Here is a 27,113-nt window from a genome sequence, read left to right as displayed (position 1 = left end):
CTTGGTTGTCAGACTTCCATACAATTCAATTCTCTGGCAGCTCTGTTTTTCGTTTTTAAGTTTGTTGTTGTTTTTGATTGTGCAAGGAAGCAAAATGTATCTCCCTATTTCTCTACCTTGGCCCAGAAGTCTATTTTTCTCATAATACTAATTTTAATCAAGAAAAGCTCACACCATTGCTGGTGTGGCTCAGTTATTGGAGTATCACTTCATACTTCAAAAGGTTTGTGGTTCAATTCCCAGTCAGGGCACATATGGGAGGCAACCAATAGATGTTTCTCTCTCACTTGTCTGTTTGTCTCTCCTTCCCTCTTCCTTTCCTCTCTCTCTCTCTCTCTCAAGTCAGTAAACATATTTTAAATCTTTTTTTAACAAAGAATGAAAACCTCACATAGACAAATTGTAAAGATTAGTGGATAGATTTGTAAGAAATACTATTTTAAAGGGTTTCTTTTACCCACTAAAAAATAATAGCAAATGTAGAACACAGAAAACCAGCACACCCCATTTCCAAATACTCAACAAACTTTTTATAGTCCCAACAGAGTGAAAAAACAAAGAACAAAGAGTTTCATGACTTAAATAAGTTGAATAAAAACACTCCATTACACATAAAAATGCCAACAACTTGGTAATTTCAAAACAAGAAAAACTACAGTGCCCTCTACTGTCATTTTAAATAAACTTAGTCTCTATAATAAAATTTAGTTTTTACATCTCTTAAACTATAGTCAATATAACCAATTAAAAAAGAAACAGGTCTTATTAATATATTCTAGCAAACTTTTACCTCAAAAAGAGAAAAAAATAGGTAACTTCTATGACTGATTGCTTCAAATATACATTAAAATAGTATCCTCATACCCCCCAAAATGTTCTTCTCACTATATTATTGTTTTATAACTGCCTTCAGGAATAGAAGGGTAAATTTAGAACATAAAATCATGCTATAGAAAAGGAAGCAACTCTATAAAGGGAATAAATATGTTCAGTGAGACCTTCAGAGACCAGTGCCCCAGAAGGCATGCCTTAAGCAGTGCTCTCCAAAGTGGGTTAAGTAAAATGACACAATGGGGTACAAAAGAAAATATTAACACTCCCTCCTTGGGTTGATATATTAGACAATAATGAATAAGGATGTGTGGTATCCTGATAGGAAAGAAGAAGTTCCATAACATGGAGTATTAATAGTGGTACTTGCAAAGAAACTATATATACCCACAAATAATCTATATTGAGGAAAGTTGAATTACACAACCACAATGAACAAGTACATGACAGAACTGTTTCTTTCTTAATCCTAGTTCAAACTTTTCATTAGAATTAAAAATCTAACCAGACATGACAATAACTTTAAAAAGGAGAAATTATAAAGATTAATTGTACTGTAGAATCACATTTCACTATAATTAACTATGAACCTTGCCATAAAGATATATAAATGCCTCAAAATAATGGATAATAATAGCATAACTCCATCACAATTAGCAAGACTTTTTTTTCATCCTCATGTGAGGACATTTTTTTTATTGCTTTTAAAGAGAGAGTAAGGGAGAGAAAGAAGCATTGATTGGGTGCTTCTCATACATACCCAGATTGGAAATCAAACCCACAACTGAAGTATGTGCCCTGACTAGGAATTGAACCTCCAACCTTTTGGTTATGGGACAACACTTCTACCAACTGAGCCACAGTGGCCAGTGCAAGACTATTTTAAATGGTTTATTTATCTCTTCCTTTTTTATATCTATCTTTGTGTATGCTTCATGAGGCATATCATACATTAGTATATAAGAATAGTGTATAATCACAGATAAATATGTAGTACACCTATTAGAATTACATCCTTGTTTTAAAAATCAACTATGGTATGTAATCAAAATAATTTAGAGTTCACTGACCTAGAGATATGCTTGTTCCTTTTACAGGCCATATAATTCAAAAAAAATTTAGTAAATGTTATTACAATTAAAGAAGCCTTCAGAGGAATTAGATGCTTGAAAAAAACCTTGTGTACTGAGAGATGATCATACACAGTAGCTAAAGAAAGCCCCTACTGTCAATGTAAAAATGACAGATTAACAGCTGAGAAGCTAATTATAAAGTAATCACCTATACTGTTAGGCTATTATTTATTTTCTCCTCTTCTGTATAAATACAAATATAAAAATAGTGAACATCTTTCTCTTTTTTCCAAATAGTCATATTTATTACTTTTACAGTTAATTATTTCTATCCACTGTAGCATTTAATTTTTCATCTGTTACCTATGTTCCACAAACTCCATATGAAAGCAGTACCAGTGAAAAGATAATTAAGGTGGGAATAATTAAGAAAAGGAAATTTTTAAGTAAATGTTTATCCAAAAACAATAAAAGAGCAAAAATGGCCACAAATATTTACATTCCTACACCCATCGTATTTTCAAATCGCCTTCTGCTATTAACACGAAAAGTAAAGTGGTAAAACTCTAACCTAGTGATCTAAACAAAAAAGGAGATAATTTACCTCAGGAACTCACTATACACTGCAATATATTCAAGTGGTGAAAAGATACAAATTCATTCAGAAATTCCATACTATCCAGGTGTCACTATAGTCTCTTGAATAATTACAATAAACATATTACTATAAAATGTACCAATAAGTAGAGAATACTACTATATTTATAAACTGCAAATAACAAAAGAAAACAGAGGTCCAACAAAGCTAAAGTCCAAGCTGTAATTACATATCTAGATTGAAAGCAGTCAAAATGTACAGAAATGTGATAAGTAATCCAGATGTGTTAAAAAAACAAAACAAAACACAGCCTGCAGGGCGGAGGGGAATAAAGGGGGTAAAATGGGACAACTATAATAGCATAATCAATAAAATACATTTAAAAATATGAACAATAAAATGACAACAAACACAACTATCAAAAACCGAACCTGAAAAAACAAAAATGAACTGAGCAAACAATAGAACAGGAACAGAAATGGAAATCACATGGAGGGTTATCACTGGGGAGGGGGAGGGGAGAATATGAGGGAAAGGTACAGGGAATAATTGGTAGGTAAAAACTAGACAAGGAGAAGTTAAGAATAGTGTAGGAAATGGAGAAGCCAGAGAACTATATGTATGACCTATGGACATGAACTAAGGTGAGGGAATGATGGTGGGTGGGGGGTACAGGTTGGAGAGGAATAAAGGGCAGAAAAAAAATGGAACAACTGTAATAATATAATCAATTAAATATATTTAAAAAAAATAAAATGAAAGACCATTAAAAAAAACATAGCCTGTTTTTCTCAGATTATATCCAGTCTCATCTGGTAGGTTTCTCATAAGCCTGCTACATAAAGTATATTTCCCTACTGCTGATAAGAAGCAGCTTGTAGACATCCATAAATTTGTTAAGGAGTGAGTCTAATTGGCAATATTGATAACTCCATAGTTTCCTATTACATTCACTGGTCTGAAAACTGAAAAGAATGCATAACAAAAATGTTTTTCCAAATCCTGTACCAGTTTTTCAAGTTTTTAACCAAAGGAAAGTTGGAATGTATTGCTTCTTGTCATCAACAGGCATTTCAAAAAGAGGTAATTAACCAAAATCAAGAGTTTTGGTCAAGTTAGTAACAGGCTTCCCCTTTATTTCAAATCCTTTCATAATCCTTTTTTAAAAAAATTTTCCAGTATGGACTGGACTTTACAAACAGCCTCTTTCCTGGCCTGTCAGACAGTCCTGGACCCCAGTTTCAAGTAAATGCAGTTCCAAAAGTTCCTTGATTAGCATCTCTTCTAAAAGCCAGTATATTTTGTCTTTTTTCCTACAAACTCTTCTACTTGTTGCTCAAGGTACTGGACCTTCCCCAGCATGTGCATTTTTTTTAACACTTGGGGGAGTACCTTTACCTGAAGGTAAACTCTCTTCAGGTGAAGATTAGTAACTTTGCTCTTGATTGCTGGGATGTTTGCTGGTGGTATTACCATACAGCTGAGGCTCAGCACTGTATTGGACTTGGGAATCCAAAAGAGCTGAATTATCACTGTTCATTATGTCCAAGGACTTGTACTAATGGACATTGCAGGGAAAGTTGTGCTGGTTCATGCCTTGATCCGATAGGGTATACCCCTATCAGAGGAATCCTTGGGCTATTGGGGTGGTGGTGACAGAGATGGCTGAGGACCAACTGCTAGGCCATGATGAAGAGATTCCCAGGTGGTGCTGAAGGCACAGATGAAGGCCAGGTTCCCATTCCATAAGTACCAGGAGAAGCCCATGAGTTCTCTTGTGGTCAGATACATGGTCCTGTGAAGCAGGATATCCTGTAACCTGCCCCATAAGAGAAGGTGCTTCAGCCTGGCAATCCTGCTGGGGATACATCCAGGGAGAGACTAGGGTTGGGATGTTGCCAGGTGAACAGTAGGTGCTTGGAACCTCTGTGAAGTAACTGGTCTGTGAATATCCAAGTGTGTAAGAAGTGCCAGAGTATGAGGCAGTATTTGTTCTGGGGCCAGATGAGTATGGTGGGCTGTATGCTCCATTTGTGTAATAATTCAAACTCTGGCCTTGCATTTCGGTCTTGTGGGATATGTACTTGGGTAAGGAGTCCTAAGCCAAGCGTAGAATACCAGCAGATAGAATTGCAGCTAGGATATGGTGGCTGCTCCTGATAGCTTCCTCCAGCTCAACCCGGCTCTGTTCATGTGCCTCCAGAAGGATAGTAGCCATCACTTCCTCCACCTTCTTCCAGCCAGGTGGTCTCAGCTGGGCTGCACCAGAAAATGGGAGGCTGGGGAGGCTCAGGGAGAGGAGGTTATATGAGTGGAGGTGGGTGCATGGGCACATCTCTACCCCCATGCCCATAGTAGCAGCCATAAGGACTGTCACTGGGGCCATAGCCGAAGTGCCTTAAGGCCAACATGCAGTAAACATCTTAATAACAAATTAAGTTTCTCTCTCTTTCCTCTGCAAACTCCTGTTTTATATTTTCATAATTTATCTTTTTTTAAATTTTTTTATTGATTATGCTGTTACAGTTGTTCTATTCCCCCCTTCATTCCCCTCCACCCTACCCCCCATCCCCACCATTACCCTCCCTTTAGTTTATGACCATGTGTCTCAAGTCCTTTAGATTCTATATTTCCCATACTATTCTTGCCCCCCATCTATTTTCTATCTACTGTCTATGCTACTTATTTTCTGTACCTTCTCCCCCCTTCTCTTCCTCCCACTCCCCTGTTGCTAACCCTCCTTGAGATCTTCATTTTTATGTTTCCACTCCTGATCTAGCTGTCCTTTTAGTTTGCTTTCATTTTAGGTGTGGTTGTTAATAACTATGAGTTTGCTGTCCTTTCACTGTTCATGTTTCTTTAACTTCTTTTTCTTAGATAAGTCCCTTTAACATTTCATATAATAAGGGCTTGGTGATGATGAACTCCTTGAATTTGATCTTATCTGAGAAGCACCTTATCTGTCCTTCCATTCTAAATGAAAGTTTAGCTGGATAGAGCAATCTTGGTTGTAGGTCTTTGGTTTTCATGACTTGGAATACTTCTTTCCAGCCCCTTCTTGCCTGTAAGGTCTCTTTTGAGAAATCTGCTGACAGTCTGATGGGGACTCCTTTGTAGGTGACTGTCCCCTTAGCTCTTGCTGCTTCTAGGATTCTCTCCTTCATTTTAATCTTGGCTAATGTAATTATGATGTGCCTTGGTGTGTTCCTTCTTGGGTCCAACTTCTTTGGGACTCTCTGAGCTTCCTGGATTTCCTGGAAGTCTATTTCCTTTGCCAGCTTGGGGAAATTCTCCTTTATTATTTGTTCAAATAAGTTTTCCACTGGTGGCTGTTCCTTTCCCCCTTCTGGTACCCCTATAATTCGGATGTTGGAGAGTTTAAAGATGTCCTGGAGGTTCCTAAGACTCTCCTCATTCCTTTCAATTCTTGCTTCCTGACTCTTTTCTGTTTGGCCATTATTTGCTTTCTTCTGGTCCACTCCATTGATTTGAGTCCCAGTTTCCTTTTCATTGCTATTGGTGTCCTGTGCAATTTCATTCATTTCAATTAGTTTTGCCTTCATATATTTGTCTAATTTGTGGCTATAATCAACCAGTTCTGTGAGGATCCTGATCACCAGTGTTTTAAACTGTGCATCTGAGAGTTTTGCTATTTCTTCATCGCTTAGATCTATGGGCTCTGGGGCTTTGAGATCTTGCGACATTTTTGGTTTGTTCTGGCCCTTTAAGTGTGAGAAGCGGTGCCTTAGACTCCCAGGTCGCTGGGTTGTAACACTGTATGTGGGGGCGTGGTCAGAGCGGGGAAATGGCGGTGCCCTCTACTGCCAGCTGCTGCAGGGACCCTCCGGCTCGGTCCAACTGCCCACTCCCTCGCCTGTCCGCTCGCGCACAAATGGGCGACCACAGTCAACACGCAGCCCGCTTCCCCGCTGTCTCCTCCTTGGTCGCTCGCCTGGTGGCTCGCTCGGTCGCTCACTAGGTCCAACCCTGCGCCTGGATTTTGCGTGTCTGGATTCTGCGCCTGAGTCCATCTGACCGAGTCCTCCTGTGCAACCCCGCTTCTCCAGCCGCTGGTTTCGCCCCTTACCGGTCAGGCTGAAGAATTTGTTGTTAACGGACTTCCAAAAAGTTCAGTTTTCCATGTTCTGGCTGTGTTTTCTGTTGCTAATATTTAGTTGTCTCTAAACTTGGTTGTGTGAGAAGGCACCGCACATCCACCTATGCCTCCATCTTGGAGGAAGTCCTCATAATTTATCTTAAATCTAGTTATTTAAGTATGTTTTCTCTCACACTCAATTCACTATAAATTCTAGGAAAAAATTTCTTGCTTATTTTTCTATAACCCAAATTGTGTACTTATTAGATATTGGCTATTAAATAAATAATGACTGAATTAATAAAGACTTTCCATATGATTTATCAAAGTGAGCTTCCAGACTCATGTGTAACAGAATTCTATGCTCCTTACCCACTGGCCAACTAAAGGGAACAGCATAAATGTCCATCCTGACAATCAAGAAGCCAAAGGTTAAAAGTGGTCCCAAAGACCAGCTATCCCTTCAGTAGAAATATTTTATAAACGATAGCATATAATGAAGGGACCATGTTACTAGGATTTTTTCTTTTTTAATCTTACCCAAGGACATTTTTTCATTGCTTTTTTAGAACAAGAAGGGAGAGAAACATCAATGTGAGAGAGAAGCATCATTTGGTTGCCTTTCATACACATCCAGTCTGGGGATCATATTCACCTGGACCAGAGACTGAACCTACAACCTGCCTGTTACAAAACAATACTCAAACCCACTGAGCCACATCAGCCAGGGCATAGACAATATTTTCATTTGTCTATTCTTTCCTCTCCTTTCTCTTATTTAAAAATTGTATTTTAAAACACAGACTTTGTATAGTTGATTTATTAAGGAAGTGTTCCTCCTGATTTTATATAAATCTCAATTTCTTGGAAACAGCAAAAGGAGATTGAGAATTTTCTCAGCGACCAGAGGGGAGAGGGAAGGGAATTTAAGGGGAAAAAGGGGGAGGGATTTTGAGGAACAAGTATGAAAGACACAGGGATGAGGACTGGGGGAGGGGAAATTGGAGGGAGGGGGGAGACAGGGTGGGGGGGATGGGAGAAATAGATAAAAAAATGTACTTGAAAAGTAACTAAATAAAATTTATTATAAAAATAAAAATTAAATTAAATTAAAAAAAGAAAATATAAGACTTAAATTAGCATTGTTTGATGACATAAGAGAATGCAATAATGCAATGAATAAACCACTGATTTTAATAGCCTTAAAATAAGTGATTTTCATCAATGTAACATTTGTAGCTTTCAAAAGCCCCAGAATGAGGCAATATATTTATGGTGACCTACAGCATTAACACATGCAAAATTATTTACTATAAAATAAATAGAGGTATAACATGCCCCAATCTGAAAACCTAGAAAAAACTACGACCTTAGCATGAAAAATAGACCAATTTCATAAATAATAATAACAATAATATTTCATAGAAGGCAAATAAAAGTGGGAAAAAAGAAACAAGAGGAAAAGAGGGGAAGGAGAAGAGAGAGGAAGAAAAGAAAAAAGAGGAAAAGATAAAGAGGAAAAAATTAACATTAATTGAATACTTTTATGTTACATGTATTCTGCTAAATACTTTACCTTCACTTAATTACCATAAAACCTGTCCAAGAAAGTAGTACTATTGTCCTAATTTATAGATGGAGAAACCAAGGTTTAGACAGGTCAAGTAACTTTCTCAAGAGAAAATAAAGCTAGGGCTAGAATGCAGTTCTGTCTATTCAAAAATACATGACCTTAATCAATACATTTTGTTGATTCCAAATAAGCATGTACTGTTCAAAGAAAAGTTTTAACACATAATTCTATGTAGCTGCCCTAGGTTGCAAAAGGCCCTCCACTGGAATTAAAACATTTGGTGATAAACAAATAAACCTAATAATCAGGCAGAAGATGGCAGTTAAGTAGGTGGGAGCAGAGTCCACTTCTCCCTGTGTGCAGGTGGAACACCTAGCTGATCTTTTGAGGAACAAAATGAACAGCTAACAGTATCCAAGCATATGTGAAGGTTGTAGGTCAAATTGTAGAGGACACTGACAAACAGGACAGGGAGATTGCTTTGGGATGGTAAGGTCCCTGGGACTAGGACAGGGACCAGGGCTTCTACAGCTCTAGGCCCGGTGCCTGCCAGGCCTGCTGCAGGATTCTTGGAAGAGAGTCAGGTCAGTGGCTCCCTCCCCTGCCAAACAGGGAGGATAGAGCAGCACCAGGATGGACCTGGATGCTTGAACTCACTATGGGGAATACAGATGAAGTGGGAGACACACTGGGGCAGTATTCACCTTCTGAAACTGTGGATGCCAGCTGGGTCATTACCAGAGAAACTGGGGAGCTGGGTGATGCCTGGAGAAGGGAGAAGAGTTGGGCCGCAATGGATTGTGACCTGTATAGTCTCTGGTCTGGTTGGAAAGTTGGGCTGTGTGAGAGGCTGGATGCTTGTTAGGAGGAGAAGGCTTGAACAGGATTTTGTTAAAAAAAAAAAGGCTGTTGGTGGTTTTTTAGGGGATCTCCCACAGTGGCCACCCTTGCAGCCACTAACCATAGCAAGCTCAGCCACATACCCACCCCCATCAGCAGCAAGGCTGTGCCCCTGCTGCCACCATAGCCTTGGCTGCACACCTGCCCCCTCATGCCCAGTTGGACTGACTCACTGAGGGGAAAGAGGAGGCACCCCCACAGCAGAGGGCAGCAGCAGGGTTCCGAGTAAGCAGTCCCCAGAAAGATAACTCAGTGGTGGAGCTTTGCATACCCTGAGGAAACTTTGAGAGTGCCTAGCACATAGGACAGCAAAGAGCAAAAAGTTGTACCAACTTTTTTGTGAGTAGCCCCTAATTAGTGCACCTCAAGGACAGCACACCTGGTGGATTGTAGATACCAGCCAAGTGCAGAAGGGCACTGGGGTACTGGCAGCGAACTGAGAAACTGGGCTAGAGGCTGGGCAACTGTGAAGAGTGTAGCCCAGACCTGGCCCCTGTCCTCCCAAAACCATAGGAAGGGAGAAAAGTGAAACCCAAACCCCTCAGCCTGCTGCAGCCCGGAAGACCAGCAGAATAAGCATGGCCAGTTAAAATGAGCATAACACTTTCCTTTCTTTATTTATTTTCTTTTTTTTTCTCCACCTACTGAGATAACAAGACCTGGAGCTCTGAAAGCACCAGAGATAGACCAAAGAGGGATTACAAGGCTAATCCCAACTGAGAAACAGACAAATTTCACTTTGCTATTCCAGAGAACTTGCATGTTATTGTTTATTTGTATTGTTATTTTTACTTCTTTTATTTTATTAGTGCTTTTTATGTCTCTTTCTGTTTAGTCTTCTTTGTTTTGTTTGTTTAATTAAATTGTTTCACTAGTTTTCCTTTTCTCTTTCATAGTGTATTTTTAATTTTCCTTCTTATACTTCACTTGTGTTCCAATAGCACACTACTCTAGGTCATGTACTTTCTATTCTTGCTATTCAGGTCGTATAGATTCTGCCGTATGATTGTTGTTCCATGACTATTGTAAATAATTGTTGTTCCATACAATTCTAAGTACTCCACAGCACACCTCTCGGATCTTAGCCCATTTTACTGCCTTCTGCAACTTTATTATTGCTGTGGTTAACTCTATTCTCTTGCACACTACACCTATTTTCTACCCTTTACACTCACTGTATCTCATAATCTACCTCCCACAAGCTCTCTGTTTTCTGTATTCAACACATAATCCTTCCCTTCTCTAACAATAGTCTTACCTTTTTTATATCTTTTCTAAAAAGTGGCTATTTGGGTGAAATATAATGGTTAACACTATGGTTGTATGGGGCCAGTCTGTTTTGGTCTGGCAAATGTGACTCAGCTCTGTATGGAAAACCTATAGAAGCGAGGTGGCGGGCAGGAGCCGGACCTTCAAACCGAGTTTTCACATGGGAATTAGGCCTAGCAAATGCATACAGACTGTTATGCCTTGCTCTTGCTAAAACTCCATCACCCTGGTCTAAAACAACAAATGTGAGTTGTCTATCTTTAAGGTAATTTCCAAAGCCTGTGTAAATTTCCCCAAGGACAGAGCTAATCAGCTTGCCGCCTCTCCCCTCTGCATGTTATTTTCATTTCCTTGATTGTACCTAAAATGTAGACAATAATATTCTATGTAGTAGATAATAAATCCTTCTTTGATGTAAGACTCAAGAAAAACAATAAAACCTGAGTAGGCAAGGGTTGGGGTACTCTCCTCTTGAGAGAGTGGCCGAGGCACTCAGAGGCACTCTCCTCTTAAGAGAGTGGCTGTGCTGCCCCTTTTTCTCTACAGGACTTCTGTAGCCTGTGCATTTATTCTCATCTTCAGTCACAACAGGTGAACGCTGCTGGCAGGAATCTGCCACATATGGTTACCCAAAAGATCTCCTATCTCTTTTCTATGAGCTGGTACTTGAAATACCAGAGAATACATTACCATTGTTGTTACCCATTTTACGTTTCGCTGCCAAGTGATCACATAAAAAAGTAGGTGGGAGCAGTGAACAACAGTATACATGCTGGAAGAGAGAAAGCAACAATGGAACCACCAACACATAGTAAAGGAAGATGGTGACAGGGTGGCTGAAAACCACACTAACTTCCACTCAGGACCAATCAGGAATTACAACTAAACAGATAAGAAATTACCCAGAACAAACAACTGAACAATAGTGGGAGAGAAGACTCAAAACCTTGGACAGATAGAAGAACCACTTTCACCACAACCTGTTCATACCTGCACAACACCATACAAGATGTGGTGGGCAGAGTGAACCTCAATTAACCAGCTAGAGGAAAGCACCCACCAAAAAACACCCAACAACAATCAAAACTCAAATATATAAAGAGAGCCAACATAAAAGACAGTTAAAGAGCAGCAAATTCAGGGGATCAATGAGACTGTACCACTGAATCTCATAGGTCTCTTACCATAGAGGTTCACAGCAAAAACACAGGGGGTCAGAATGGATCAATTTAAGAAGCAGCAGCAAACAAGAAGAATCTCACAAATAATGGGAAGACAAAGAAACAAATCCCACATGAAAGGAAAGGAGGAAGCCTCAGAAAGAATGCTAAATGAAATAGAGGCAAGTCAACTATCAGATATTGACTTCAAAGAAATGGTTATCAAGAAATTCAATGAGCTCACAGAGAATTATCAAAAACTACAGAGAAACTATGATGAACTCAATGTAAACTATATCAATGTGAAAAAGAAAACAAACTATCAACAAGGGCCAGGAGGAAATTAACAATAAAATTTGTTAATTGGAGAACATAGTACAAGGAATTGAAAGCAGGATAGAAAAAGCAGAGATCAAATCAGTGACCTGGAGGACAAAATAGAAAAAGACACCCAGAAAGAGTGAGAAAAGAAAAAAATCAGAAAGAATAAAGAAGTATTGAGGAAACAGCAGGACAACATGAAACACAGTAATATCCATATAATAGGGACACCAGGAGAAGAAGAGCAAAGGAATAGAAAACCTGTTTGAAAAAGTAATAGTGGAAAAATTCCCTAATTTGATGCTAGAAAAAGTGACAAAAATCTGGGAAGCACACAGGGTTCCAATCAAGAGGAACCCAACAAGGCCCATTTTGAGACACACCATAATTAAAATTCCAAAATTCCAAGACAAAGAGAAAATCTTAAAGGTGGCAGGGAGAAACAGAAGTAACATAAAAGAGAACCCCAGCAGGACTAGCAGATACTGCTCAATGGAAATACTCCAGCCAGAAGAGAATGGCAAGGGATATTCAAAATAATAAAAAAGAAAGGCTTGCAGCCAAATTCAGGCCTTTCTAGGCCTGAATAAGACTATACTATACAACCCAGTAAGACTCTCAATTAAATGAAAGGCAAAATAAGGAGTTTCCCAGATAAAAGAAGTCTAAAACAATACACCTTTTCCAAACCAGCACTTCAAGAGATGTTAAAGGGTCTGCTTTAAGAAAAGAAAAAGAGAGAGAGAGAGAGAGAGAGAGGAACAAAGGTGCAAAGAAAGTAAAATGCCAATGAACAAGTACCTATGAATAATAACCTTACATGTAAATGGCTGAAATGGTCCAATCAAAAGATATAAAATAGCAGAAAGAATAAGAAATTGTGACCCACACATATGCCATCTACAAAAGACCCACTTCAGAACAAAAGACCTACACAGACTAAAAATGAAGGGCTGGAAACAAATATTCCAAGCAAATGGACAGGAAATAAAAGATAGAGTAGAAATAATCATATCAGACAAATAGACTACAAAAAAAGGGCCATAAAAGGAGACACAGAAGACAACTTCATAATACTCAAGGGAAGAATCCATCGATAAGACATAAACATTGTAAATATATGTGTACCCAACATAAGAGCACCCAATTAAATAAAGAGAATCTTGAAGACTTCAAGATATTGACAGCAATACAATTATAGTAGGGGATTGTAAGACCCCACTTTCAAAAATGGACAGATCTTCCAAACAAAATATCAACAAAGATATTGTGGCACTGAACAATGTCCTAGATCAATTGAACTTAACTAATATATGCAGATTCTTTCATCCCAAAGGAGCAAAATACACATTCATTTCAAGTGCACATGGAACATTTTCAAAGACACACCACATGACAGGTCACAAAACAAGCCTCAAGAAATTTGAAATTGTATCAAGCATTTTCTCTAACCACAAAGGACTGAAACTAGAAACCAACTCCAAGAAAAAAAAACCTCAAAAACACTCAAACTCATGGAGATTGAATAGCACGCTATTAAACAATGAATGAGTTAAGAATGAGATCAAGGAAGAAATCAAAATGTTTCTGGAAACTTTCAGGAGAAAAAGGTGAAGGGTTTGCAGGAAGAATTATTAAGGAAAAATGGACAATAACGGGCAGTGGAAACAGGAGGGAGGTAGAAAGGGATGGGGTGTTGGGATGAGGTGGGGCAAAAGGCAAAAAACTGTACTTGAACAACAATAAAAATAAGTTTCTGGAAACAAATGAAAATGAACTCACAACAGTCTGAAACTTACAGGATACAGCAAAGGCAGTCCTGAAAGGCAAGTTCATAGCGATGCATGCCTATCTAAAAAAAAATAGAAACATTTCAAATAAACAACCGAAACCTACAATTACAAGAACTTGAAGAACAACAATAAAGACAGCCCAGAGAAAGTAGAAGGAAGGAAATAGCCAAGATCACAGCAGAATTAAATAACATAGAGACTAAAAGTACACTTCTAAGGATCAATGAATCCAGGAGCTGATTCTCTGAAAAGATAAACAAAATGGACAAGACTTTAAGCAGACTCATCAAGAAAAAAAGAAAGACAACCCAAATAAACATAATCAGAAATGAAAGAGATTACAACTGATACCACAGAAATACAAAGGATTGTAAGAAATTACTACAAAGAACTATATGCCAAGGAATTTGAAAACCTAGGTGAAATGGACACATTTGTAGGAAAATATAATCTTCCAAAACTAAATCAAGAAAAGCAGAAAGACTGAACAAACCAATAACAGCTGACAAAATTGAAGCAGTAATCAAAAAAACTCCTGACACACAAAAGCCATGGACCAGATGGTTTCACAGGAGAATTCTACAAAGCATTTAAGCAAGGGTAACCCCTATCCTTTCCAGACTATTCCAAAAAATCAAAAATATGGAAGGTTCCCAAACTCTTTTTATGAAGCCAGCATCATTTTAATCCCAAAACCAGACAAAGACACAACAAGAAAAGAAACTTTAGGCCAATATCACTGATGAACCTAGATGCTAAAATCCTCAACAAAATATTGGCAAACCAAATCCAGCAATACATTAAAAAGATCATACACCATGACAAAGTGGGATTCATCCCAGGGATGCAAGAATGGTACAATATTCACAAATCAATAAATGTAATACATCACATAAGCACAACAAAGACAAAAATCACATGATCATATCAACAGATGCAGAAAAGCATTTGACAAGATAGAGCACCCATTTATGATAAAAAAAACACTCAGCAGAATGGGAGTACAGGGAGCATTCCTCAATATAATAAAGGCCATATATGAGAGACCTACAGCCAATATCATACTCAATGAGCAAAAACTAAAAACTTTCCAACTAAGTTCAGGAACAAGACAAGGTTGTGTACTTTCACCACTTCTTTCCGACAACATATTGGCAGTCCTAGCCACAACAATTCAACTAGAAAAGAAAATAAAAGGCATCCAAATTGGAAAAAAGGAAACAAAACAGTCATTGTTTGCAGATGACATGATAGTGTACATAGGAAATTCGTAGACTACTCCACCAAAAAAACTACTCGACCTAATAAATGAATTTGGCAAAACAGCAGAATACGAAGTCAGTATTTATAAATCAAAGGCATTTTTGTATACCAACAGTGAAATACCAGAAACAGAAATCAGGGGGAAAAAGCCCATTTGCTCTAGCAACAAGAAAAGAATGCACCTAGGAATAAACCTAACCAAGGAGGTAAAAGACCTGTACTCAGAAATCCACACAGCCCTGGCTGGTGTAGCTCAGTGGATTGAGTGTGGGCCTGCGAACCACAGAAATCTACACAACAATGAAGAAAGAAATTAAGGAAGACACAAACAAATGGAAACATATACCATGTTCATGGATTGGAATAATTAACAACATTAAAATGTCCATACTACCCAAAGCAATTTACAGATTCAATGCAATACCTATTAATGTATCAATAGCATACTTCACAGACATACAACAAACACTTCAAAAATTTATATGGAACCATAAACGAGCCCGAATAGCAGCTGCTCTATTGAGAAAGAAGAACAAAGTAGGGGGGATCACAATACCTGATATCAAACTGTATTACAAGGCCACAGTAATCAAAACAGCCCAGTACTGGCATAAGAACAGCCACATGGACCAGTGGAACAGAATAGAGAGACCAGAAATAAACCCAAGTCTCTACAGTTGATTAATATTCAACAAAGGGGGCAGCAGCATAAAATGGAGTAAAAATAGCCTCTTCAACAAATGGTGTTAGGAGAGCTAGACAGCTACAAAAAAAAAAAGAAACTTGATCACCAACTTACATCATACCAAAAATAAATTCAAGATGGATAAAAGACTTAAATACAAGTTCAGACACCACAGAAGTCCTAGAGGAAAACGTAGGCAGGAAAATCTCAAGATATTCCATTCAGCAATATTTTCACCAATATGTCCTCTAGAGCAAGGGACATAAAGGAAAGAATAAACAAATAGGACCTCATCAAAATAAAAAACTTTTGCATGGATAAAGAAAACAGCATTAAAATGAAAAGAGGACCAACCCTATGGGAAAACATATTTACCAATGATACCTCAGGCAAGGGTTTGATCTCCAAAATATTTTAAAAACTCACACAATTGCACTCCAGGAAGAGAAAGAACCCAATTAAAAAATGGGCAAAATAGTTGGACACTTCTCCAAGGAAGACATAAAAAGGGCCCAGAGACATATGAAAAGATGTCTAGCAGCATCACTATCCATCAGAGATGAAAATTAAAACCACAACAAGATACCACTTCACACTGGTCAGAATGGCCATCATAAACAAATCAACAAACAAGTGTTGGAGAGGCTGTGGAGAAAAGGGGACCCTGGTTCACTGTTGGTGGGATTGCAGACTGGTACAACCATTACGGAAAACAGTATGAAATTTTCTCAGAAAAAAAAATGGGCCTGCCTTTTGACCCAGCAATTCCACTGCTAGGATTATATCCTAAGAATCCTAAAACATCAATTTCAAAGAACCTATACACCACAATGTTCATAGCAGCACAATTTACAATAGCCAAGAGTTGGAAGCAACCTAGGTGCCCGTCAGTAAATGAATGGATCAGAAAATTGTGGTACATATACACCATGGAATTTTATGCAGCAGAGAGAAAGAAGGAGCTACTACCCTTTGCAACAACATGGATGAAACTGGAAAGCATTATGGTGAGTGAAACAGGCCAGCTGCTGAAAGACAAATACCATATGATCTCACCTTTAACAGAAAGCTAAACAACAAAACAAACAAGCAAGCAGAATAAAAACAAAGATACTGAAATAGAGAACAAGGGGACAGTGACCAGAGGGGAGAGGGAAGGGAATTTAAGGGGGAAAAAGGGAAGGGATTTGGAGGAACAAATATGAAGGACACAGGGACAAGAACTAAGGGGGGTGGAAATGGGAGGGAGGTGGGGAGCACGGGGCAGGGGGGGCTAGGATGGGAGAAATAGACAAAAAACTGTACTTGAAAAATAACTAAATAAAATTATTTTAAAAATAAAATAAATTGATTTGTTTAGTATACACATTTCGATTATGTTAATTCTTCCAATCCATGAACACAGTACATGCTTCCATGTTTGTGTCTTTCTTAATTTCTTTCTTCAGTGTTGTGTAGTTTTCTGTGTACAAGTGTTTTACCTCCTTGGTTAGGTTTATTCCTAGATACTTTATTTTCTTGCTGCTATATCAAATGGGATTTTTTCCTGATTTCTGTTTCTGATATTTCACTGTTGGTATATAAGAATGCCTTTGATTTCTGAATATTGTATTCTGCTGTTTTGCCAAATTCACTTATTAGGTCGAGTAGTTTTTTTTGGTGAAGTCTATAGGATCTTCTACATACACTATCATGTCATCTGCAAACAATGACAGTTTTGTTTCCTCTTTCTCAATTTGGATGCCTTTTATTTCATTTTCTTGTCTAACTGTTGTGGCTAGGACTGCCAATGCATCGCTGAATAGAAATGGTGAAAGTGGACATCCTTGCTGTGTTCCTGATCTTAGTGGGAGAGCTTTTAGTTTTTCCCATTAAGTATGGTGTTGGCTCTAGGTCTCTGGTGAATGGTCTTTATTATATTGAGGTATGATCCTTCTACACCACTTCAATGATTTCTTATCATAAATGGATGCTGTTCCTTATCAAATGGTTTTTCTGCATCTATTGATAAGATCATGTGATTCTTGTCTTTCTTTTTATTTATGTGATGCAATACATTTATTGATTTGTGAATACTGTACCATCCTTTCATCCTTGAGATGAATCCCTCTTGGTGATGATGTATGATCTTTTTAATGTATTGCTGGATTTGGCTTGCCAATATTTTGTTGAGGATTTTAGCATCTAGGTTCATCAGTGATATTGACCTGATGTTTTCTTTCTTTTTTATGTCTTTATCTGCTTTGGGGATTAGAATGATCCTGGCTTCATAAAAAGAGTTTGAGAGTCTTCCTTGTTCTTGGATTTTTTGGATTACTCTGTGAAGGATAGGGGTTAGCTGTTGCTTAAATGTTTTGTAAAATTCTCCTGTGAATCTGTACAGTCTAGGGCTTCTGTGTGCCAGAAGTTTTTCTGATTACTGCTTCAATTTCATCACCTGTAATCAGTGTGTTCAGGCTTTCTGCTTCTTCTTCATTCTGTTTTGGAAGATAATATTTTTCTACAAATGTGTCCATTTCACCTAGGTTTTCAAATTTTGTGACATACAGTTCTTCATAGCAATTTCTTACAATCCTTTCTATTTCTGTGGTATCAGTTGTAATCTCTCCTCTTTCATTTCTGATTGTGTTTATTTGGGTCCTCTCCCTTTTTTTCTTGATTAGCCTGCTTAAAGGCTTGTCAATTTTGTTTATCTTTTCGAAGAACCAGCTCTTGGATTCATTGATCCTTAGAATTGTGTTTTTAGTCTCTATGTCATTTAATTCTGCTCCGATCTTGGTTATTTCCTTTCTTCTACTGGCTCTGTGTTATCTTTGTTGTTCTTCTTCCAGTTCCTGTGAGTCTAGAGTTAGTTTTTTTTTATTTGAAATGTTTCTCTTTTTCAGGTAAGCTGCTATTTCTATGAAATTGCCTCTTAGGACTGCCTTTGCTGTGTCCCATAAGTTTTGGACTGTTGTGAGTTCATTTTTATTTGTTTCCAGAAACTTTTCCATTTCTTCCTTGGTGTCATTCTTATCCCATTCATTGTTTAATAGCATGGTATTCAATGTCCATGAATTTGACTGTTTTGGGGTATTTTCCTTGAAGTTGGTTCTAGTTTTAGGTCCTTGTGGTCTGAGAAGATGCCTAATATAATTGCAATGTTCTTGCATTTGTTGAGGGTTGTTTTTTGTCCTACCATGTAGTCTATCTTTGAAAATGTTCCATGTGCATTTGAAAAGAATATGTACTTTGCTTCCTTGGGATGAAAGTTTTTATATACATATCAGTTAAGTAGATTTGAACAATGGCATTGTGCAATGCCACAATATTGGGGTCAATATTTTATTTGGAAGATCTATCCATTTTTGACAGTAGGGTGTTAAAATTCCCTAGTATGTGTTCCTGGATCTTTCCTGGAGTCCTCTGAGATTTTTCTTATATATTTGGGTGCTCCTATGTTGGGTGCATGTATGTTTATAATGTTTATGTCTTCTTGATAGATTTATCCCTTGAGTATTTGGATGCAAAAATTAGCAGGCAGAAATTTGAGGAAAGATAGTATATTTGGATAATCTCAAAATAACCCTCCTTCCAAAATACTTATTAATTGCAAAGGAGAAAAGGATAACTTTACAGTAGAAAAACTCAGCAGACACCCTTCAACAAGTGATCAGGGTTAATCTCATCAAAGCATAGCCACATCATCTACCTCTGTGCTAACAATGACATATTACACTGCAGTTATTTCTGCCAAAAGTGTATAGCCTCATTCTAATCATGGAGAAAGTATGAGTCAAACCCAAATTGAGAGACATTCTCTAAAAATAACTGACCAGTATTCTTCCAAAGTACCAAAACCATGGCAAACAAGAAAGGCCTAATGAGCCATCACAAACTAGAGGAAACAAAAAAGTTCCAACAGTTAATGCAACACAAGTAGATCCTAGACCAGAGTAAAAAGACATCAGCAGGAAAACTGGTGAATTCTGAAACAGTTAATAGTGTTGTATTAATGTTCATTTCTTAGTTGAGATAACAGAACTCATTAGGAGATAATTCTGCATAGGTCTCTTGCATTTCTTATGAGTGAGGCACCAGCTACATTTTTGTTCTCAACTACATTTTCAAAGATGTCTATATGGTGAATTGTCTTTGAAAATAGAAATAAGTCTTCCAACTGAAGCAAAGGGTGGGTTTGCTTGCAACCATTATAAAATATTCAGGAACCCTAAACTCAGGGTTCCTTAGCCAACATGCAAAACCACTGGATTCACAGCATCTGCTTATGCCCTTCTGTGAAACTCCTACAGGACTTGGAATAAGAAAGGAGAGCAAGAGAAAATGCCAAGCATGAAGCTCACACTAGATGCTGTGCCATGTGTAGAAAAATTCTTTGTCTTTGACCCAAGAATCTCATGTCTTTTGCCAACATCCATGAAACTGTGGCAGACAAATATGTCCACATGCAAATAAGAAAAAACCTCAGACCCTTTATAGTTCATGATAGTACTACAGTTAACCATACAAACTATATTGGGTTGTTGGGTGAAGGGTATATGGGAACTTCAGTACTAATTGTATAACTTTTCAATAAGTGTAGAATTATTTTTAAATTAAAAATTAAATAAAGTAGTATCCAAATATCAACTCCTCCTTTCCCAGTAATAATAATAATAATAATAATAATAATAATAATAATAATTGAATCACCACTGCCACTGTATAATTTGTATATATTACATTAGGTTATCTTCTCAAAGAATTCAGTTTGTTGGGGAGAGGGAGATAGGAGAAATGGGTGAAGGGGGTACAAGGTACAAAATTCCAGTTACATAATAAAGAAGTAATGGCGATGTAATATACAGCATGATGACTACAGTTAATAATACTGTATCACATATTTGAAAGTTGAGAGTAGATCTTAAAATTTCTCATTACAAGAAGAAAAAAATGTAACTATGTAATGTGAAGAAGGTTCACTAGATTTATTGTGATCATTCTGCAATGTATACAAATATCAGTCATTATTCTATATACCTGAAACTAAAGTAAGCTTACATGTCAATTATATCTCCATTTTTTTTTAATTCATAAAAAAAAAAGCCCTGGCTGGTATAGCTCAGTGGGGATTGAGCGCGGGCCTGTGAACCAGACAATCGCGGTTTGATTCCCAGTCAGGGCACATACCGGGGTTGCAGGCTGGTTCCCTGCAGGACAGTTCCCAGCAGGGGACCCATGAAAGGCAACCATACATTGATGTTTCTCTCCCTCTCTCCTTCCTTTCCCCTCTAAAGATAAATAAATAAAATATTTAAAAAAAATAAATTCATGATTTGCTAGAGCAATGGTAATCACTGCATTTTTTTCAGTCATTTCTTCTGTTTGAGGGTTTGCTTTAAACATGAAATTTCAAGTACAATACACTAATGGTCATGTATATGCCCTGTTTGTAAACTGTGTGCTGTCAATTTTATGGAGAAATTAACACCCTTGTGCGCTGCTGGTGGGAATGTAAAGTGGTTGAAGCTTCTATAGAAAACATTTTGTCAATTCCTGAAAAAGTTATACATAGAACTACCTTATAACACAGCAAGTCCACTCTTGAGTGTATATGAATGCATAATGAATAAACAAAAGAACAGATAATAAACAAGTGTTATACAATTCAGCCATTAAAAGGAATAAAATTTTTATACATGCTACAACATATACAGACCTTGAAAACAATCTAAGTGAAATTATAGCCATAGAAGGACTATTTTATATGATTGATTATATGAGATATCTAGAACAAACAAATTTATAGAAACAGAAAGCAGAATAAAAGTTATCAGGTGCTAGGAGCAAGAGGAGATGGGAAGTTATTATTTAACAGTTACAGAGCTTATGTTGGGAATGTTTTAAAATTCTGGGTATAGATAGTAGTGATGGTTACATTACACTATGAATGCATTTAATACCACTGAACTGCATACTTATAAATGGTTAAAGTGATAAATATGTTATGTATATATTATCACAATTTTTTAAAAAAAGATTAGCCTGCCAAGTAACATGTCCACACAAACAGATCAGACATATTTCTACCAGGCCAATCCCTCTAACCTTTTGTGAGGAGACTCATTTCCATACCTTTTCCACTTTTTTTTTCCTTTGAGTACTCATGGAATACTTCTGTTTACTTCACTCCTCCCTCTTTTCCCACAACCCTTCCACTAGGCTTCCAACAGTGAAAATCAAAAATAAGCAAACAAATAAAAACTCAACAGAAGCAAAAATTCCCATAACAGTATCTTTTCATATTATTTTTTAAATTACAGTTTACACTTCTTATTAGTTTCAGATGTACAGCATAGTAATTAGAAAATCATGTACTTTAGAAAGTGGTCCCCTGCTTCAGTGTTTCAAGCACTCACCCAGCCTCATACGTAGTTGTTACAACATTACTGACTCTTTTCCCTATGTTATAATCTACATCTCTGTGACTTTTCTGTAATTACCATTTTGTACTTCTTAATACCTTCACTTTTTTCACTCAGCTCCCCAACCCTCCTCCCCTATGACAAATTTGCCTTTCTAACTGAAAAGTGAGAAGTCACTAATACAAATAAGAAGCTGACCATAAGCAGGTAAAGAATTCAGGAGATAAAAGCTCTATCTTAAGAACAGAGAATAAACAAATGGGATCTCATCAAAATAAAAAGCTTCTGCATGGCTAAAGAAAACAGTATAAAAATAAAAAGAGATCCAACTGTATGGGAAAACATATTTGCCAATGATACCTCAGACAAGGGTTTAATCTCCAAAATATATAAAGAACTCACACGACTCCATTTTAAGAAGACAAGCAACCCAATGGGCAAAAAATGGGCAAAGGACTTGAGCAGACATTTCTCCAAGGAGGACATACAGAGGATCCAGAGACACATGAAAAGATGCTCAGTATCACTAGCTATCAGAGAGATGCAAATTAAAAACACAATGAGATACCACTTTACACTGGTCAGAATGTTCATCATAAACAAAGCAACAAACAACAAGTGCTGTAGAGGCTGTGGAGAAAAGAGAACCCTAGAGCACTGTTGGTGGGATTGCAGACTGGTACAACCATTATGGAAAACAGTATGGAATTTTCTAAGAAAACTAAAAATGGATGTCTTTTGACCTAGCAATTCCACTGCTAGGATTATATCCTAAGAACCCTGAAATACCAATCCAAAAGAACCTATGCACCCCAATGTTCATAGCAGCACAATTTACAATAGCCAAGATTTGGAAGCAACCTAGGTGCCCGTCAGTAAATGAATGGATCAAAAAATTATGGTACATATACACAATGGAGTTCTATGCAGCTGAGAGAAAGAAGGAGCTCCTACCCTTTGCAACAGCATGGATGGAACTGGAAAGCATTATGCTGAGTGAAATAGGCCAGGTGTTGAAAGACAAATACCATATGATCTCACCTTTAACAAGAACCTAATTAACAAAACAAACAAACAACCCAAATCGAACCAAAAACACAAAAATAGAGAACAGGCTGACAGTGACCAGAGGGGAGGGAATGTCAGGGGAAAAGGGTAAGGGTTTGCAGGAGCAAGTATAAAGGACATGTGGACAAAAGCAAGGTGGGGTGGAAACAAGAAGAAGGTAGGGAGGGCTGGTGGGGAGGGCTGGGATGGGAGTAAAAGACAGAAAACTGTTCTTGAAAATTAAAATAAAAAATAAAATAAAGAGTAGGACAATAATATGGTTATATGCATTGTATACCTTGCTAAAATGGTAATTTATTGGCATACAGTTAATTTTATGCCTAGTTTATAGATACAATCTACAGGGACATATTTATATATTCAATAGCTTTAAAAATTGGGATATATTTTTGATTAGTTTGAAGGACATGTCTATACTTTAACTATATTATCATAGAATATTTCATAGCATATTTACCAGTAAGTCATACTATATTCTAATAAACTCTCTTAAGAAGCATTCAGTATTATTTTGGATGTCTTTGATATGAATGTAAACTTCTGTTTAAATAATTATCAGCATCAAATAATCAACAAAAATGTTCTTTGAGGTTAAAAAATATTACTGTTTAGTATATGTTAAAAATGAGAGCTAACCGTTCTATGAGAGTAAAGCTGTGCCCAACTTCAGTTATTACTCTTAATTTTATTTTATCAGTGTGAATTTGATTTTGCTTTGCTTTGACTTGTACAGAATCTTTAAATAATAGTGACTTAAGTAAAATTAAAGTCTCTTGCACAAGCTAACAAAAAAATGACAACAGCCAACACATAGTAGCCATCCTGTGTGAATAAATCAAAATTATACCTGTTTTTTGTTAGGATTGGCAAAAATATATATTTTTGGAGTGCCACAGATTTTTAATAACTAGTTCATGCATGTTGTAAGATTTTTTCAAAAGTTAAAAATCACTGGGCTAGAGATATTGGGGTAGATGTAATAACTTACCCATGAAAACTGTTAAGATCACCTGTAGGAAGCATGTGGGGTTAGAAGAGAAGACAACCTAGATTCAAGACCTGAAGCAGCTCAACATTTAGAGTTTGAGTAGAATAAGCAAAGATGAGTAGGGAAGAGAAGTCAGATAAACCAAAGGGAAGCCAAAGAAAGACTGTTTCAAGAATGGAGTATTCAACTGCAGAACGCCGCCAAGAGGTCTAGCAAAAAGTGAGCAGAAAAGGATCCACTGGATTTCATCTCTTGGAGATTACGAGTGACTCCAGTGAAAGCCATTTCAGGAGAGTGTAGGATCTGATGACAAATTGCAGAGTGATTCCGAGGTGAGGAAGTACAGCCACTATCTAATAGTTAAAATTTTGAAGGGCAGCAGTGAGATTGGTGATAGATGGAGATCTTCAGCAACCAAGGAAAGTGACCCTGAACACCCATGTAGTAAAGAGAATAGTACATGTGAATAGCAAAAATTCAAACAAGCAAGGAAAGCAATCCTCATAACCATTTAGTGCACCAGCACAATGGAATAATCCTGAAAAGTACTTACACAATCGGACACACTGTGAGCATTCAATCATGTCAGTTGTTTTGTTTAATAAATTGTCTCCTCCATAGACTGTAAGTGCCCCGAGAAGGACAGAGACTATGTCTGTTTTACTCATGCTTGCATTCCCAGGACCTAGCACAGTGCCTGGCACACAGTAGGTGCTCAATAAATATTTGAGTGAATTCAGAATTCTGAATACAGTCTTAACGACTGGAATAGCCACTTTGTAGCCTCTAATTCATTGGGGTTTTTTTTTTTTTCATTTGTACGACGACGGTCACTTAAGCACACTCTGAGTCTTGAGGGAAGTAACGCTAAATAACATCGAACCTAGATAAATGGCTTCCTACTGAAGAACTATGACACGTATTTCACAGTCATAGAAAGGTCAACCAGTGAACCCGCCACCCTCCCCGGCAAGTGCCAGAGCCACCGCTCCTCCGGGTCAGAACCGCAGCAGCCGCCTTCCCACAAGGGGGCGCTGCAGCTTCGCCACCCCCCACCACCCCGTTTCCCCCCACCCCCCGCCCCCGGCCTGAGGCCCCGCCCGTCCTTCACCTGCAGCGGCTGCACTCAGGCCTCCGATCAGACGGCTCCACAGGCAGGTCCCAGAGCCCATCCACACTGGCGATGCCCGCCTCCTCTCTTGGAGTAGCCACCGCCCGAGCTGCGCTGCTCTCCCGGCGATCCTCCTCTTTAGGCGTCTGAGATCTCGAGGCCGGCAGCCGTTCCACCGGGTCCCTGCATATTCGCGCCTCCTTCTGAGGGTCCATGGCAGGCGCTCAGAACTGGCTGTCACACTGATGCCCCGCTGCCACCGGAGGGCGCCACACACTGGGAAGATAGTTCCGCGCCAAGTGGCGCCACGTAGCGCCACGTACGCACGCCACGTACAGGGGCGGGTCTTCGAAGTTTTTGCTCTAGGTCCTACCCCTCAGCGAAGAAGGAGCTACCCCATTGGTCAATAACCCGTGAGAGTTTTTACCCAGAACCAGATTGGGACGTGTGGGTTGGGGTTGGGAGCTTGTGAAATTCAGTTATTTTAGTTGGGACAAGTAAAAGGTTACCCTTTGAAAACGGCGCAGATAGCAGTGCATCTTCCTTAATATCTTTAGAAGTGAAAATAAGATGGAATTCTACACTTCCCGCCTTAGCATGGCACTTTTAAGAATTAGCTGGGTGAGGGTGCAGCAGTTGCAGCAACTGATGTACGATAGGTGATAGATAACGGCCAACACGGGAGAATTTTTACCGCCTGAAAATTGGATTCACGATTGTGTGTCTATTAAATGCTAATTTCTTGCTCTAGAAGAACAGAGACCTTTGTCCCTGTCTTGTACTTTTTGGTATTTCTCTCAGCATCAAGCATATTGTTGTACAGTACACACCAAATGTTGGTTAAATGAGATTTTAAATTTTCCGAGGCCCCTAAGAACAGTAGGCAATAGGAGGGCTGAAATTTTATGGATGAGAAAGAAAAAAAGCCATAGAAAAAGAACTATCTTGCCCAAGTTTTACAGCTCCTGGATAATAGCAATATAGCCCACTGTTTTTGTTTTGAAAGCCAAAGCGAAGTTCACCTTAGAAGGAAAGCAGAAATTCTACTTTCCCCAAATTTTTTCCATTCATTTATTAATACTTTGTGTTATTGATGCCAATAAAGTAGATTTACCCAGAAATCTACAGTAAGAAAGCAGGATTATATTTCTAAAAATAAAGTTTCTTTTCACTATTAGATTCCCAGTTATTTTAAAATCAGGCTTGTGAATAGAATACAAGACTACTGTTTTCAAGTACCTTGCATTCTTTTCCCCTACAAACAGCAGCCATCATTTCTTTTGGACTACTATAAGGGAGGGATATGAAAAGGCTGAAACATCCACAGGTGATGGATGTAGAATGGGAGAAAGAACTTATGGCAGCTGGAATTGGGAGAGAATCAAAACCCAGAGACTATAGAAAGGGAGATGAATCAGATAATAAATACTGACTGCAAATTTAGGTTGAAGAACCAACTCTTTAACTACCAGAATTTAATTCTCATGTGATAACTTTTAAACTTGTTTCTAGTTTCAAGATGTAAAATGTTCTCAAGTCATTTATGGTCCCTCTGGACTCTCTGCTAAGGCCTCTTATATTTGACTTTAACACTCCATGTTAGATCACTGCCTCTACCCTTGAAAGCATTAAAAATCCAACCATTTATTACTTCTACTGCCCCAGTTCAAGCCCCATCCCCTCTTCCCTAGGATTTTATCATAGGCATGTAAGTGGTCCCCTGTTCCATCCTTGTTTTTGTATAACCCATTTTCCCCAAGGCTGACCAGAAGCAAAGAAAATCATGCAGAAGGGATACAGGTAAGGTTGAGAGTGGAAAAAATATTTTTTCTTGTGGAAAGCAAGAAATTCACTCAACATCTACATTTATGAACCCTGACCTTGAAAGCCTGAGGAAATGTATTCCCCACCCAACCAGCTGCTACTTTATGTGAGGTTACCAGACTGACACAGACTTTGATATAAGAATAAAGACCATCA

General features: G+C 38.0%; 1 protein-coding gene and 1 pseudogene across 2 annotated transcripts in view; both read right to left on the bottom strand.

The window, feature by feature from the left end:
- Positions 1 to 25,447, bottom strand: part of LOC119062473 (tRNA-uridine aminocarboxypropyltransferase 2-like) — a 105,489-nt gene extending 80,042 nt beyond the window's left edge. For both annotated transcript variants that reach the window (XM_053659506.1, XM_053659505.1), the window contains exon 1: positions 25,134 to 25,447. In XM_053659506.1, the coding sequence (XP_053515481.1) occupies positions 25,134 to 25,348 (215 nt within the window). In that variant the 5' untranslated portion in view covers positions 25,349 to 25,447. The remainder of the gene's footprint in view (positions 1 to 25,133) is intronic.
- LOC119062471 (BAG family molecular chaperone regulator 4-like) lies at positions 3,652 to 4,913 on the bottom strand (annotated as a pseudogene).
- Positions 25,448 to 27,113: the final 1,666 nt, after the last annotated feature.

The sequence above is a fragment of the Artibeus jamaicensis genome, unplaced genomic scaffold, assembly GCF_021234435.1.
Source record: "Artibeus jamaicensis isolate MK-2021 breed Jamaican fruit bat unplaced genomic scaffold, CSHL_Jam_final scaffold_666, whole genome shotgun sequence".
In the NCBI taxonomy this organism is placed as follows: Eukaryota; Metazoa; Chordata; class Mammalia; order Chiroptera; family Phyllostomidae; genus Artibeus; species Artibeus jamaicensis.
This window is presented reverse-complemented; position numbering and strand designations above follow the sequence as displayed.